The following is a 16,281-nucleotide window of genomic DNA, read 5'->3' as shown; positions in this document are numbered from 1 at the left end:
CTTGGTTTCAGTGTAGGTATGGAGGCGTTTGATGAGCTCCTGTCAATTAATGTTCCTTGGAGTCAGGGTTTGGACTTAAGCCTCCTGCTTCCAGTTATTGGTCTTATTTTTACAGTAGTTTCAAAACTTCTCCTTCTATACAGCACCATTGATAAAACATCTACGTTAACGATGAAAAGTTTCTCTACTGTGAGGGTCACCCAGAGATGTTCATCTCTGTTACATGGAGAAGAGAAGAGGGAGGAGGGAGTTAGAGGTGACCCGAATGAGATGAGGTGGAATCAACAGAGGAGAGAGTGGGCTAGCCAGTAATCACTTCCTTATGTGCACTCCACAGCTGGACCGCTCAGAGATGTTCATGGAGTTATACAGAGAAGAGAAGAAGGAGGAAGGAAACAGAGGTGGCCAGGAGGATAAAAGGGGGGAATGAAAAGGAGGGAGACAGATCCAGCCAGTAATCAGTTCCCTAAGTGTTCTCCACTGTCTGGAACACACAGAAATTCACAGAGTTGGGTAGAGTAGAGAGGGGTTAGGGAGGAGACACAGGCAACCTGGTGGAGAAAAAGGAGAGTCCAAAGGGAGAGAGAGCAGTCAAGCCAGTAATCTCGCTCTCTAGTGAAAAATGGGTACTGAAGATTGGGTTCTTAAAGGTACAAAATTGGTAACAAATACATAAAAGCAAAAATTAAAAATCTAGAGTAGAGTTTGGAATTTCAGAAATACGATGTTAAAGAAAAGAAGAAGGAAAAGAAAGAGAGAAAAAATGAACAAACAAAAACAAACAAGGTCGCAAAAATTATAAAGAAAATATAGGTACAAAATTTATAACTAATACCAAAATGCAAAGGTTAAAAATCTAGAGTAGAGTTTGGAATTTCAAAAATACAATGTTAAAAAAAAGAAAGAGAGAAAAAACAAACAAACAAACAAACAAAAAAAGTCGCAAAAATTATAAAGGAAACACAGGTACAAAATTGGTATCAAATACCAAAAAGTATAAATTAAAGATCTAGAGTAGAGTTTGGAATTTCAGATATACAATGTTATATAAAAGAAGAGAAAGAAACAGAGAAAGAAAAAAAAAAAGTCACAGAAATTATAAAAAAACTATAGGTACAAATTGATAACAAATACCAAAAAGCTAAAATTAAAAATCTAGAGTAGAGTTTGGAATTTCAAAAATACAATGTTAAAGAAAAGAAGAAAAATGAAAAAAAACAAGGTCAAAAAATTATAAAATATATATATATGAAGTTTGCTGTAAAAAAAAAATAGGGTCTTTTTTTTTTTTTTTTTTTGCAAAGTAATAGGTTATAAAAGTGAAAATTAAAGGAATAATAGAGGACTTAAATTTTTTAAAAAATTTAAAAAATAAGAAAGAATGATTGTAAACATAGTGAAAATATATCTAGGACTTTCTCTGGTTTTGTTGTGAGTATTGTGGGTTCAGTTCATTTTTGGCTAGTTCCTTGGTCCGACTTATATTTCTCAAGATCTATAGGCCCCTTCCTATGTAGTTGGTAGTAACCGCAGGGTTTAAATCTATTGCCTGTAGCTTCCAAGGCGGTTCCCTCTGTTATAGCTTCTTCTGTTTGCTGGTCTCTTCAGTGTCTGGTTTCCGCCCTGACACAAAGGGGATGGTGGCGGACACTTTTTTTTTTTTTTAGGCTCACTTGTTCAGTCGTGCTGTGGGGAGGGAGGGAGGGATGCTGCAAACAAATAACACTGGCGTGTGCTCGCAGTGCCTCAGCCACACTGGGTCTGCCCCCGTTCATGGCGCGTGTAGCCTCCCTGCCCACACTGCTCAGGCTCTAGGTTGCTCCTCTGGGAACCATCTGTGGCCGGCCCTGGGCTGCCTGCACCTCCCAGGTCCAAGCTGCTCAGGTTCAGGCACTCGGGTAGTCCTCAGAGGTGCAGACTCGGTTGGGCCTGCGTTTTGTGCCTTTCCCAGGTCCGAGCAGCTCAGGTGATGAGGTGTTTGGCAAGCGCAATTGCTGCGACTTATCGCCTCCCCGCCGCTTGGTTATCTAGGTGTACAACCGGCGCACCTTCTCAGGCAGATGTTGACCGTCCAGACCCCCATGAAGTTTTAGTTAGCAAAGAAGCCTGCTTACAGTTTTGTAGATAATGTCTCTCTGGGGCTGCGATTGTCCCCTTCCAGTTCTGGCTGCCTGTCACCGGAGGGGGAAGGTCTGCAGCCGGCTATCTCTGTTCAGTCCTTTGTTCTGTGCGCGGGCCTGGCAGTGTCTTAGGTTAGGGCTGGCTTTTCGCGTGGTAGATATCCTACAGTCTGGTTTGCTAGCCCAAATTATTTCGCTTAGATAGCGCTCAGGGTATTCAGGCCAGATTCTTACTCTAAGCGATGCAGCCCGCGCTGCGCCTCCCTGCCCAGCCCCTGCTTGCTAATGGCGTGTGCAGGCGTCTGCGCTGCTTCTCCGCTGGGGGAGTTACCGTAGGGCTCGCAATCTGCGGGTTTTAATTGTTTATTTATTTTTCCTCCCTGTTATGTTGCCCTCTGTGCTTCCATAGCTTGGCACAGATTCGGCATTGAGAAGGTTTCCTGGTGTTTGGAAACTTCTCTCTTTTTAAGACTCCCTTCCCGGGACGGAACTCCGTGCCTCCCTCTTTTGTCTCTTTTTTTGTCTTTTATATTTTTTCCTACCTCCTTTTGAAGACTTGGGTTGCTTTTCTGGGTGCCTGATGTCCTCTGCCGGCATTCAGAAGTTGTTTTGTGGAATTTACTCGGCATCTAAATGTTCTTTTGATGAATTTGTGGGGGAGAAAGTGTTCTCCCCGTCCTACTCCTCCGCCATCTTGGCTCCTCCAGCACTCAGCCTTCTTCACAGTCCAACTCTCACATCCATACATGACCACTGAAAGAACCATAGCCTTGACTAGATGGACTTTTGTTGGCAAAGTGCTGTCTCTGGTTTTGAATATGCTGTCTAGGTTGGTCATAACTTTCCTTCCAAAGAGTAAGCGTCTTTTAATTTCCTGGCTGCAATCACCATCTGCAGTGACTTTGGAGCCCCAAAAATAAAGTCTGACACTGTTTCCACTGTTTCCCCATCTATTTCCCATGAAGTGATGGGACCAGATGCCACGATCTCAGTTTTCTGAATGTTGAGCTTTAAGCCAACTTTTTCACTCTCCTCTTTCACTTTCATCAAGAGGCTTTTTAGTTCCTCTTCACTTTCTGCCATAAGGGTGGTGTCATATGCATATCTGAAGTTATTGGTATTTCTCCCAGCAATCTTGATTCCAGCTTGTGCTTCTTCCAGCCCAGCGTTTCTCATGATGTACTCTGCATAGAAGTTAAACGAGCAGGGTGACAATATACAGCCTTGATGTACTCCTTTTCCTATTTGGACCAGTTTGTTGTTCCATGTCCAGTTCTAACTGTTGCTTCCTGACCTGCATATAGGTTTCTCAAGAAGCAGATCAGGTGGTCTGGTATTCCCATCTCTTTCAGAATTTTCCATAGTTTATTGTGATCCACACAGGAAATCATAAAGCTTAAAGCTTCCAATCATAAAGATATGGAAAGCTTATAAAGTTGAACTACTGTAATATTATGCAGCTATTAAAAAAAATAAACACTGACACATAAAGGTACCCAAAGTATATTTGTTAAGTAAAAAACCAAATTTCAGAACAGTATGTATAGAATAATCTCAGAAAACAAAGTAAAATGGGATAATTGCTTTTAAAACCCAAACCTATTTCTGTGTGTAGAAGTGGAAATGTCTGGCAACATGTGAACCAACCTGCCAATGACAGCAGCTACCTCTAGGGATAAAGTGGGGCCAAGGGGAAGGGAAGATTTTCACTTCACATATTTTGAAAAAGAGAGAAAAAGTAACGATAGGATGATGGATGATTTTTATATTGTATTTTGGGCTTTTCTGTATTTCCTAAGTTTTCTATAATGGATGTACATTAATCCATTTAATAACCAAAAGAAAAATTAAGCCTCCCAGGACTTCATCACTAAGTGAAGTAGCTTTGAAGATTTCCATAAAGTGAAGAAGTGTTTTTATATCTTTAAGTTGTTAGGTTTTGCAGATTCCAGAAATTGTTCCTCATCAATATTCACACCCTAGGCAAATGAGGCTGGAGCAGGGCACAAGGGGACAGATCAATACCAGCCCCTGCCTGAGCTGTGGTTTGTAAGAAAGGTCTTGGCAACTAATGTGTTCATTTCTGAGTCAGGCTCTCCCTTTAGGGCTTCCTGCCCATGTCCTATCCCTGTCTAAAAAGTCTGCTACTGGTACCTTTGGAGTAACACCCCTAAAGATCCAGGTGGTTTTCCAGCTGGTTCTTAAAAGCAAGCAGATATACTCAAATTCGTTTTTTTTAAATGGCTGAGTAATATTCCATTATATATAGGTACCACACCTTCTTTATCCATTCATCAGTCAGTGGACATCTAGGTTGCTTCCATGTCCTGGCTATTGTAAACAGTGCTGCTATGAAAATTGGGGTCCATGTATCTTTTTCGATTGTGGTTTCTCTCAGGGTATATGCCAAGCAGAGGAGTTGCTGGGTCATATATGGTAGATTTATTCCTAGTTTTTTAAGGAATCTCCGTACCATTTTCCATAATGGCTGTATCAGTTTACATTCCCATCAACAGTGTAGCAGGGTTCCCTTTTCCCCACATCCTCTCCAGGGTTTTAGTCAGTTCTAGCGAGGTGGATGAACCTAGAGCCTGCTATACAGAGTGAAGTCAGAAAAATGAATATAGTATATTAATGCATATATATGGAATCTAGAAAATGGTATCAATGAACCTATTTGCAGGAAAGGAATGGATGGACATGTGGATGTAGAGAACGAACTTGTGGACACAGTAGAGGAAGGAGAAGGTGGGATGAATGGAGAAAGTAGCATCAACATATATATATACGATCAGGTGTAAGATGGATAGCTGGTGGGAAGTTGCTGTGTAGAACAGGGAGCCCAGTCTGTCAATCTGTGATGGACCTGGAGGGATGGGTGGGCGGGGGCTGGGGCAGGGGGAGGTGAACGTGTGTATAATTATGATTAATTTTGTTGTTGTGTGGCAGAAACCAACACAACACTGTAAATTTTTTTGAAAATTTAAATTAAAATAGAAGAAAAAGCAAGTGGCTATAACAAGTATACTGAACAATAAACACAGCTGTGTCTTTTTCTGTTCTTGAAGGCATTGCATGTCTTTGATCCTGGTGTTCTGCTTTCACTTCCCAGATGCAGTGTTTGCATTCCAGCTGCGCAATCCTGTCCACAATGGCCATGCTCTGTTGATGCAGGACACCCGCCGCCGGCTCCTGGAGAGAGGCTACAAGCACCCGGTCCTGCTGCTCCACCCCCTGGGTGGCTGGACCAAAGATGATGACGTGCCCCTGGACTGGCGGATGAAACAGCACGCAGCTGTGCTCGAAGAAGAGGTTCTTGATCCCAAGTCAACCATTGTTGCCATCTTCCCATCTCCCATGTTATATGCTGGCCCCACAGAGGTGAGCAGTTCCCTGCTCTGGGCTCTGGGACTCACAAGTGCAGGGTCAAGTCTCACTTAGAAAAGCAAGAGCGCTTCTGGGATTCTTCTTTATGAGCAGATTCTGACATCTTTTGGTCTCTTTTTATCTGACCTGATTATGTTTCCATATAGTATTTGTGGGGCTTCCCTGGTGGCTCAGAGTCTGCCTGCAATGCAGGAGACCATGTTCCTGGGTCAGGAAGATCCCCTGGAGAAGAGAAAGTAATCCACTGCAGTATTCTTGCCTGGAGAATTCCATGGACAGAGGAGCCTGGCAGGCTACAGTCCATGAGGTTGCAGAGTCAGACACAACTGAGCCACCAACACTTTTCACTTTTCATTTGTAAAAATACTAGCAACACCAAATCAAACCTATCATATACTGCCTTTGAGACTCTGAAAGTTGGTATGTGAATGAGGTGGATAATACAGCTTACCTGGGTTATAGGGCAAGATGTATCTAGCCTGATATTTCAGAAGTTACCACTTACTCTTTTAAGTGATTCACCATGCTCAGTGAGCTACATTAGAAGGGAGAGGGTATCTTTAAAAGCTTAATGTCTCCCTTTCATCATAACACATTGGGCCTGTCAAGTAGACTTTCTTCGTCGCAGCACCACCCATGTAGTGGATATGAACAAATTTGCAGTGAGAATGATGAATTGAAAAGGTCGTAACGCTTTGGAATGCTCCAAGGTGAGTTTAATGAATTATCTTCAACCAGATCAAATTTCCAGGCCCCTAGCTCTCTTCCCTATCCTATTTGAGCTTGAAAGAGGGCAACTTGTTTTGAAATCCCAATGCTGTGTTGAAATGGAATCAATGTGTGCATATGAATGTTAATTAGCTCATTACTGGCAGTTACATGGAATTCCATGGTAAGAGATGGAGTTTGTAATTTCCCTTAAACTGTGATTTATTTTGAATAGGGAGGAACTGAAAAGTAAAATTCACATAGTTCTATGGAACAGTAAGATCTGAGTGTTCGTCGTCTGTTAGTCTGGAGAGATTACTAACTATAACCCCAGGTTCTAAGAGGGGAGGTTCTTATCTTTAAAGCTCCTATGTTAATTGCTCAGTCATGTCTGACCCTTTGTGACCCCACGGACTCTATGTAGCCTGTCAGGCTCCAGTTTCCGTGGAATTCTCTAGGCAAGAATACTGGAGTGGGTTGCCATTTCCTTTTCCAAAAACTCCTATATTCTTCCCAGTAGGACAATACAGATGAGCTAAGAGCAGCCTTGGACACCTCACTGACTTTCTTACAATTCTTAGTTGACCCACATTGCTGAATTACTTTTGAAGCAGAATAAAGGGATGTCTCCATAAACCAGGGCCCAAACGATTGGCCAGTGGTGATCAGCATGTCCTTGCTGTGGTATTCCCTAGGTCCAGTGGCACTGCAGAGCCCGGATGGTTGCAGGGGCCAATTTCTACATTGTGGGCCGGGACCCTGCAGGAATGCCCCATCCTGAGACCAAGAGAGACCTGTATGAACCCACTCACGGGGGCAAGGTCTTGACCATGGCCCCTGGCCTCACATCTGTGGAAATCATTCCATTCCGAGTGGCTGCCTACAACAAAGCCAAGAAAGCCATGGACTTCTATGATCCAGAAAGGTAGGTTTTCCGAGGAAAATTCTTTAATCAACATTTGTACGACTGGAATGATGAGAGAAAATTTTGGGAAAGCTCCTAGCTGGGGTGACAGTCCCTTGTAAGCTCAGACCTGGTCTTGCACATTCTTTGTCCCCCAAAGATGTAGCTCATCTTGTGGTAAATGGTCCTTAAGTATTTCCTTTCCAACACACATTCCTTGGGCATGCTTTGAGTGCCTGGCACATTACATGAAAGGGTTGTATATACAGAAAAAGATTTCATGTGTTAATAGAGCACTCAACCATGCTCAGAGCTCACCAAGTAGTCAGAGCTATAGGAAGACATGCCCTATGAACTGAGGGTGCAGTGAGCGCTGACTGCAGAGCTGCTACGATTTCCGGGCCTTCTGCAAGTTCCTTTACTGAAAATTTACTGAACTGCTTAACTTAGAAAGATGCATTTTACAGAAAGAAAAAAATGTAGTTTCAGAACCCATAACATCCTCCTGGGGTCTTTGAAGTAGATGTTATTTACCTACGCTGAGTTCTTTGTTGCTACCCTATGACAGGCACGACGAGTTTGACTTCATCTCAGGAACTCGTATGAGGAAGCTGGCCCGGGAAGGCGAAAATCCTCCAGATGGCTTCATGGCCCCCAAAGCATGGAAAGTCCTGACAGATTATTATGCGTCCCTGGAGAAGAACAACTAAATGCCCTTCAGAGCCAGTTTCTTTTTGAATTGCTCTTTGATTTCTTTTTCTATTTTTGTGATTACTTTTCAGTTGCTTTTATTTACAGTTTATATATATGTATATACACCACACACGTGTATGTATGTGTGTGTATATATATATAGTATATACAGTAAAACTGAAGACCAAACTTTAGCAGGTAAAAGAAATGTTATCATTTCAGAATGAAATTACTTTTCTACTGCATCTGAGCAGTAGCTCCTAGATTTCTTAAAGCTCTGACAATGTGTCTCCTTTACTTGCCAAAAAGTAAAGCATTTTTTTCCAGCTGAAGTCTTGCCAGCTTGCACTCTCCCATGTTATATACCAGTAGAAGAAATCAGACGGGCAGCTTTCTATATAGCTGTCAAAGAAAAAGAAAAAACACAAAATCTCACCCTAAATGAGGGGTTGCTCATGTCAAGATTCTCCTTTGTTTCCCTCATGCCCAAATCCAGCCTTAATGCTCAGTCTCTTCTGTACGACTGGAGAAACCCAATGAGTGAAAATGGGAAGTTAATCTCAGAGAGATATGCAATCTAGTTCTGCCACGAAAATTACATGGTCTAATAAGTCTTTTTTGTGTGAATAATAGAACTCCAGTTAAATGGTGACTTTTAATTAAATGGTGACTTTTAATTAAATAGCATACAGGGCTTTGATGAAAAGATTTGCACTCAGGCCTCAATCTGGCCATGTGGAGACTTAATACTTTCTCCTCTTTGCTGTGGTCATTGTGTTCCACAGAGATGCTGCACCTATTAACTGCAGTGGCATCGGCTGGGACCAGACTCCATTCAGACCCATCAGACTATTGAGCTGCTGGAACCGGACAAAAACACAGGAAAAGTCCAACCTTTTCATCTTACAGGCGACCAGACTAAGATGATGCACAAGCACTGGCTTGATGAGAGCACTGTAACTGAAGTGCCAAACTGGCATTTTGGAAGTGCTGGTGGCACAGGAGCACCCAGCTCTCCCGACTCAGGCTGATATACCTTCTGCACTGTCCGACACAGGAGCTGGGTCTGGTTCCTGTCAACTGCTCAACAAAACTCCTTAACAGAGGGCACTTAACCAGTTTTCTTGGATGCTGAAAAGTCCAGAGGTTTTTAAGACCCAGCTGATTTTATTACACTTGAAAAAAAAAATTTTTTTTTTCCAAAGACTCAGCATGCTGTTCAGACATCCAACCTCTGATGGCTTTACTCTCTGGGAGGCAATCTGGCCCCTTATGTGTAATTCCGTGTTGCTTAGGGATATATGAAAAAATAGTACCTTTTGTAAATAGGTCTCTCTGGAAGAGACTCTGGAAAGAGAAAACTATGTTTTTCGTATTGTTTTTTTTTTTTTAAAGAAAATGCTAATCCAAGCTAATGAAACTTCTTTTGAGAAATAGATCACAATGGCCACAGCAAGGTGTGACTATCTTTAATAGTAATAGTGCCTATATTCATGTAATCAGAGATCCTACTGCCTTAAAAACAGCATGTTTATTGAAAACACAAGACAAGATGCAGTGCCTTAATCAATATATTTTGTGAGTTTTTAATATATTTAAAACTGCTCTTCTGCTTCAGTAGTATTTAGTGCAAATGACTATTTCTATGTACAACTGATGCATATTCTTATTTCAATAAATTTCCAAGATAAAGGCTGAGTCTTTCCTGCCTGTCTTTTCAAGGATTGGGTGATATGTGTTGGTTGAAGCTCCTGTGAACCAGCGTAATTGGAGAGAAACAGCAGCTCTTCCCAGGGACAGGGGAGCCCAGTGGGCTGCCGTCTATGGGGTCACACGGAGTTGGACACGACTGAAGCGACTTAGCAGCAGCAGCAGCAGCTTTTAGACCATAATTAGGAGGCTGTTTACCTCTGTGTCATTTTTAAACTGTGCTCTCGACGTGCAGGCACAGGATCTCAGCCAACACTGCAGTTCCTCAGGGACCTCACCCTGGGATTTCAATGCAGTGGGAGCTGGTGACCTTTAACTTTTCCTTAATTTGTTCCCTTTTCTTCAAAGTGCCTCCAACAAGCTTACGCAGTTCCAGCAGGGTCAGAAGTAGTTATGCTTTTCCACAGCACCCACTGCTCCACTCACCTCGGCAGTTGCTGCTGGTGTATTCAGCAGCCTTGACACAGTCCTGCAGATGTGGGGTTCTTTCCCTCCTAGACTCCCTCCATCTCTTCCGTCTTGAAGGTTTCATGCAAATTTTTGTTCCTGAACTCACTCTAAACAAAACTGGTGTAACAGCCAACTCAAAGGTGCCTTTGTTACCACTTTATCTTTCTCTCCAGATCTTTACTTGCTGGCTCCTGGACAAAGCAGAGCAGGCAATGTGTAAGTAGATAAAGACAGAAGTGGTATTGAGGGAGTAGGCCAGACCGTACAGGGCTGTGTGGAAGGCACATGTGAATCACTCATTTGTTCTGATCGTGGTGGACTTACACCGATCAGCATTTATATCAAGCCTACAAGACTCCTTTCCAACCCATCTTTCTTGCATGAAGAAGCACATCTTAGTGATTTTAGAACAGGAAGTTCACTTCTGCTTTTTCCTCATCTTCCTCCTATTACCTTTTAGGTCTAGTATAGATCTTCAACATACTTTCCTAATAGGTAGGTAATCAGGAAATCAGGTGAGCACAAGAACAATCAATTGTTTTTGTGCAGCTTTTGTCTTTTGAGATTTTGAATGATACAGGTTTCTATTATATATGCATATTCCCATTACCAATAATGCATAAATTATCAAGAATTAACTATAGATTACTGAAAGAGTAAACCACTAATTTTTCCTTCCCCATGGCATGCATTTAATTTTTTGGCCAATATTAACTATTATTGGGCCATTCATTATACATACTCACCAATGGTTAAAGTGATGTATATAAGCAATTCACTCCAAAGGTGCCTATTTTAATGTTTTTTGCTTATATTTTAATTTTATTGAATTTATTACTAAAATAAATCAGCCACGGTCTAGAGTTTGGACATTTTTATTTGATAAAAAAAAAAAACCCAGACAAAATAAACACTTTTTTTATGGAGCTAGGAAAGAGTGATAATGCAAAGAAGTCTTGACAAACTGAGAAACAAATCTTTTACAGGTGAGTCTTCTATAAAATGGTTTTTCAATGCCTTATCTTTTGTTACTGAGGTACTCACCCCTCCTTGCCAAGCTATTACCGTTTCCATAGATTTACTAATTTGGATTAACTGTAGGGAAGACCACTTTCAATTAGAAATCTAAATTACAGAATGTTTTTTAAAAAATAATACAATTTTATTATGCTCAAATACATAAGCCACAAATGGGCACAGCTTTTTAAATGTCATAACATGTATTTGTAATTGCTGCCATCAGTAATACAGACTTTATTTGGTAAAGTTCTTCCATATGGTTGGCTTGTTTCAGAAACTCAAACCTGCTCCGCACTTATTTTACTAAATAACTTTTGTGAAAGTTCTTATATGCCATAAAACATATTATACACTTTATGGGAGGTAAAGAAAAACCTTGATTTATTGCATAAGCCTGCTTTCCATAAACAGTTGAAAAGTACAGTTCAGATCAGGTTCAAATAATAATGGCCTGTGTGTCTGTGCTCAGTCACTTCTCTCTGCAGCCCATGGATTATGGACCTCCAGGCTCCTCTGTCCAAGGAATTTTCCAGGCAAGAATACTGGAGTGATTTGCCATTTCTCCTCCAGACCCAGGGATTGAACCTAGGTTTCCTGCATTGCAGGCAGATTTTTTACCATCTGAGCCATGAGGGTAGCCCCAATAATGGCCTGCTGCTGCTGCTGCTAAGTCGCTTCAGTCGTTCCGACTCTGTGCGACCCCATGGACTGCAGCCCACCAGGCTTCTCTGTCCATGGGATTCTCCAGGCAAGAACATTGGAGTGGGTTGCCATTTCCTTCTCTCAAGTAAATAACTCCAATACTGATCTGGTCTTTTAAGCTAGTTAAAAGAACAGCCTCTGTGAATGTATTCACTGAGAAGAACCTACATTTATAGAGGATAATTCCATCAACTACTAAAGAGGTTGTACCTCACATCTTATCCTCAAATTATATTAAAAAAATTATATAAAGTACCAGATCTTTGGATATTCAAAGTAAACAACCAAGGAAGAGCTTACAGCTTCAAAAGAGTCAAAGAAACACGTTTAATAAGCAGAAACACCAAATACATGGAAGTGTCTATGACCTGTCTACCTAATGTCATGTTTTATAATTTAACAAATCTATTTACAAGGCTGACACCTGTCAGTAGCTAACAAAGTAGCCAGTTTAAAGTTCCGATTATCAAGTCAGTATTGCTAAGTGCCCAAAATGTCTATCAACATGGGCACTGGTGCATCAGTGTGCTGTTCAGTGAAAACTGGAGTGGGAACTTATAGCACATCTATTTCAGCATCTCCATTATTGAACAGATAAGGAAATGGAGGCCGGAAACGTGAGATGACTTCCCTAAGGACACGACAACCTACAGGCATATTCACTTTCTAGTTCCCAAAGCGTTTTCATATGATGCCTAAAACCACCACAGAAGGTATCCATTATGATTTCCATTTACAGATAAGGGAACAGATGCCCACAAATGTAAAGAGACTTTGCCCAAGGCTACACTATGTGTATGCTCTCTACCACACTGTTAGTAAGAGTTCCACAACTGCGAATGGAAGCCATAAAGCTGCAAGTGGACTTTACATGACTTGTAATAAATATCTGCACAACTTCTTTTGCTAGAATGTAGAAGGATGCAAGACTTTCACTTCCATAGTAATAAGAAAAATCCAGACAAAAGAAAAATAATACTTTTCTATGAAACTAGCAAAGAACAGTGGATGCAGAGTCTTCTTCATGAACTGACTTCCAGGGAGAAATAAGCCCTTCAGAGGGAGCAGAGCGCCTTGGTCCTTTTTTATACCTTTTTTATACTCAGGGTAGACTCCTGAGTCTGGATATATTGTTTGGAAGAGCAGGCCTGGCTTAGATGGGAGTCTTTGCAGGCATGAGGAGAGTTTAGTTAACACTCAAGACAGTAGTGACTGAAATCAGGAAAAAAACATTTAAAAACAAACTGCTAGGCTAGGCAAGTACCCTTTCTGGATTGTATAGAGAAAATGGCAGAAGAGGGGTTGGAAGTCTTATACAGTCTCGTGGTGACTGGATGCCAGAACCCTGTTAGAACTGAATACAAAGAACCACAAACATCTGACCATCAGAGGAACGGACTTGTACTTCCTGGAAATAAAACAAAAATCCATTTTATACTTCGGTGTCCACTGTTCTTTTTTTACACCTACTATCTTGAAAAAAATAAATTACAAGTTAGAAAAACAATCATTGTGCTGAAGAGTTTGGCATGCCAAGTAGCATTCCATCCCTCATCAAGTGGTAAAACCTATGGGATTGCACCAAGCAGTTTCTGAAGGCCTGTCCACACAAACTGGAACGTGTGTTGCTCGTATGTCCAGCATGCCCACCTGAGTCGTAATACTGCCCTTTACTCAGCAGTACAGGTCTTGTGTGGCCAGCTGGTCATTTACCTGTTGTGTCTAGCCACAGTACAGGTCTTGTGTGGCCAGCTGGTCATTTACCTGTTGTGTCTAGCCACATTCCCCACAATATTCCTTCCAATGAAACTCCACTCCTTTTGTAGTTGACCAGTGAATCAAGGTAGAGTTAACCCTTGAATAAAGCAGGGGTTAGGAGTGCTAACACTCCGTATCCACAGTTCCCCTATACCCAAGATTCTAAACCTGCATTCAACCAAAGGCAGGTAGACTGTGTAATACTGTAGTACTAACTGTTGAAAAAAATCTGAGGATAAATGGACCAATGCAGTTCCAAGCTGTGTCATTCAAGGTCAACTGTATTTGTTCTCAAACCACTTAAGCCAAAGGAGTTCCTGAAAGGTCATTCTCTTAAAGCTCCAGGATTGCCAGGAGTGATTTTTTTGTTGGGTTTGCACACTTCTAGGATTCTGAAACTTGTGTAGGGCAATTTAAACATTTGAAGTTCATTTAATCTAGTAGAGGAATAAAAGCAACTTTCTTAAGCAATTCCTGTTTAAAAATAAACCTTCTGGAGCTTTCAGAGTTCCTAACCTAAGTCCACTTTCTTAGCCTCCTATGATCTTAAGAGGCTCCTCATATCCTTCAAATAAACCCTTTATTGCTTAGGTCAGCTCGAGTCGATTGCCTGCAACAGAACCCTAAGGGGCACTCTTCCTAAGACTGTGACTGTGGCCCAGTGGACAGTGCTCATCTCCCCAGACATGTCTGCAAAGAATTTTGCTTACTGGACGATATACTACCAACCCGTTTGAGTATCTTGGTCATTTTTAGAATTTCTGGAAGCTGCGTATCCTCAGGGCAGTGAGGCATACACCACTATGTTCTATTCTCAGCTCCAAATCTTGCATGTCAGTAATTATTTCAATGTTTGGCTCTAGTTTTACCAACCTATTATGATGCGCAAACCTGTGTCCTGAATGCATTCCATACTAGCCCTAACATTCACTGAAACTATATCCCAAAGCACACAAGCTTTTATCTAAAATTGTTCTCAAGCAGATTTATAACAGTAAATGTTAGACAATCACAAAAATATACTCCCAGTTGAGTATTTTGGTAATGAGACCCTTCTGTTCTGTTAGTATTAATAGTGTGTACACCAGTGTTAAGGAAGGATGTTGTGTTTTTACTCACATGCTAAATGGTTTCTTTTAGGTTTGATCTTGTTTGCATTTGGCATCTGTGCTACGCAGGCATACCTAGGACATTACTGTGCCTTTTGCTGCAGACCATTGCAATAAAGTAAATCTCTCAATAAAGTCACACAAATTTTGTTTTCCTAATGCATAAAAAAAGTTATGTTTACACCATACTGTAGTCTACTGAGTATGTAATAGCATTATATCTAAAAAAGCAACGTACATACCTTTAAAAGTACTTTGTTGCTAAAAAATGCTAACCATCATCGGACAATGCGGGGTTGCCACAAATCTTCAATTTGTAGAACACACACACAAGTAAAAGCACTATCTGTGAAGCACAATGAAACAATGCATGCACTTTTACCTTCTTCTCAATACAAGAGCCTACTGTATACCATAGGGAACTATATTCAATATCTAATAATAACATACAATGGAAAAGAATCTGAAAAAGATTTTATAGACCTATATATACTTATGTATATAAGATATATACGTGTATGTTAAGTATATATAGATCTATAAAATCAAATGTGCATGTGTATATCTGCATCACTTTGCTGCACACCTGAAACTAACAAGAATGCAAATCAACTACACTTCAATTGAGAGAGCGAGCGAGCACTGTAACCTTTGAAATGATTAGTAAACTATCTTTGGTAACTAAGTTGATAATAATTTTGGTAAAATCATTCTGTCAGCTTTAAATGGAATGATTCTGTGGCTTTATCTGAGGCTTCTAATTGGTGTTGGGGTTTTAGTCTTGCAAGTTACATGCTTAGCATATTAGAATTCTAGTCAATATTCTGACATTGACCTTAAGAGAAACTAAAAAAGGAATTACAAAATATATACATAATCCAATTCCTTTCCTTTATCCAGAAGCTGTATTTGTCTACAAATAAAACAATTCCAGCTGAAAAACAAATTCCTACTGACGAATGTGTTTATTCAGGCACGCTCAAGGCTTGAGACATCTGCAACACCAAATCTTCCAGTTACAGCTACTAAGTAATGTTAGGTTACTGTGATCATATAGGCTATTTAAATTACTCCAATACAGCTACTGATCACATGGTAAGTTCTGGATCACCCTATAAGTGGGGGACTGAATGAGAAAGGAGAAACTGGACAAGAAACAATGAATTGATTCAAATATTGAGTTTCTAAACTCTATTTTAAAAAGGCCAAGGAATAGTTTGAGATACACCAGACTTACCAGAAGTCTTCCACCAATGAGGCTTTTAGAGAAACACCACAGCTGATCATTTCATCTCAATCCCTAGAATAAAGATCTAGGGAATGGAAATAGGTTAAGCATGAAGAATGCTCAAAACTGAGCCTGGCCAACAGATGTGTACATCAGTGTGTAAAAGTAGTAAAATGTGACAATGAACATTTGAACATACTATGCCAGGCTCCATGCTGAGTGTCTTACAGGCATCATCTCATCACATCACATCATCACATCACATCATCTCATCACATCATCACATCATCTCATCACACCGCCTGTGAGTGCTGCTGCCATGCCAGTTTACAAACGAGCGTTAGGTGACTAGTCCAAGGTACAGTTAATTAACGGACAGTCTGCATTTAAACTCAGGCAATCTAACTCTAGATCTAGTACTTCTAACTGTTACCCAAAGTGAAAATATACCTTAGAACTTAGAATCCAATGCATGCCAAAAGCTTATTGTCA

At 40.8% G+C, this 16,281-nt stretch overlaps 1 protein-coding gene across 2 annotated transcripts in view; it reads left to right on the top strand.

Moving 5' to 3' along the window:
• Positions 1 to 9,505, top strand: part of PAPSS2 (3'-phosphoadenosine 5'-phosphosulfate synthase 2) — a 101,504-nt gene extending 91,999 nt beyond the window's left edge. For both annotated transcript variants that reach the window (XM_005906566.3, XM_070363776.1), the window contains exons 10-12: positions 5,233 to 5,501; positions 6,911 to 7,140; positions 7,688 to 9,505. In XM_005906566.3, coding sequence (XP_005906628.1) covers positions 5,233 to 5,501; positions 6,911 to 7,140; positions 7,688 to 7,829 — 641 coding nt within the window. In that variant the 3' untranslated portion in view covers positions 7,830 to 9,505. The remainder of the gene's footprint in view (positions 1 to 5,232; positions 5,502 to 6,910; positions 7,141 to 7,687) is intronic.
• The last annotated feature ends 6,776 nt before the right edge of the window (positions 9,506 to 16,281 follow it).

The sequence above is a fragment of the Bos mutus genome, chromosome 26 (genome assembly GCF_027580195.1).
Source record: "Bos mutus isolate GX-2022 chromosome 26, NWIPB_WYAK_1.1, whole genome shotgun sequence".
In the NCBI taxonomy this organism is placed as follows: domain Eukaryota; kingdom Metazoa; phylum Chordata; class Mammalia; order Artiodactyla; family Bovidae; genus Bos; species Bos mutus.
This window is presented reverse-complemented; position numbering and strand designations above follow the sequence as displayed.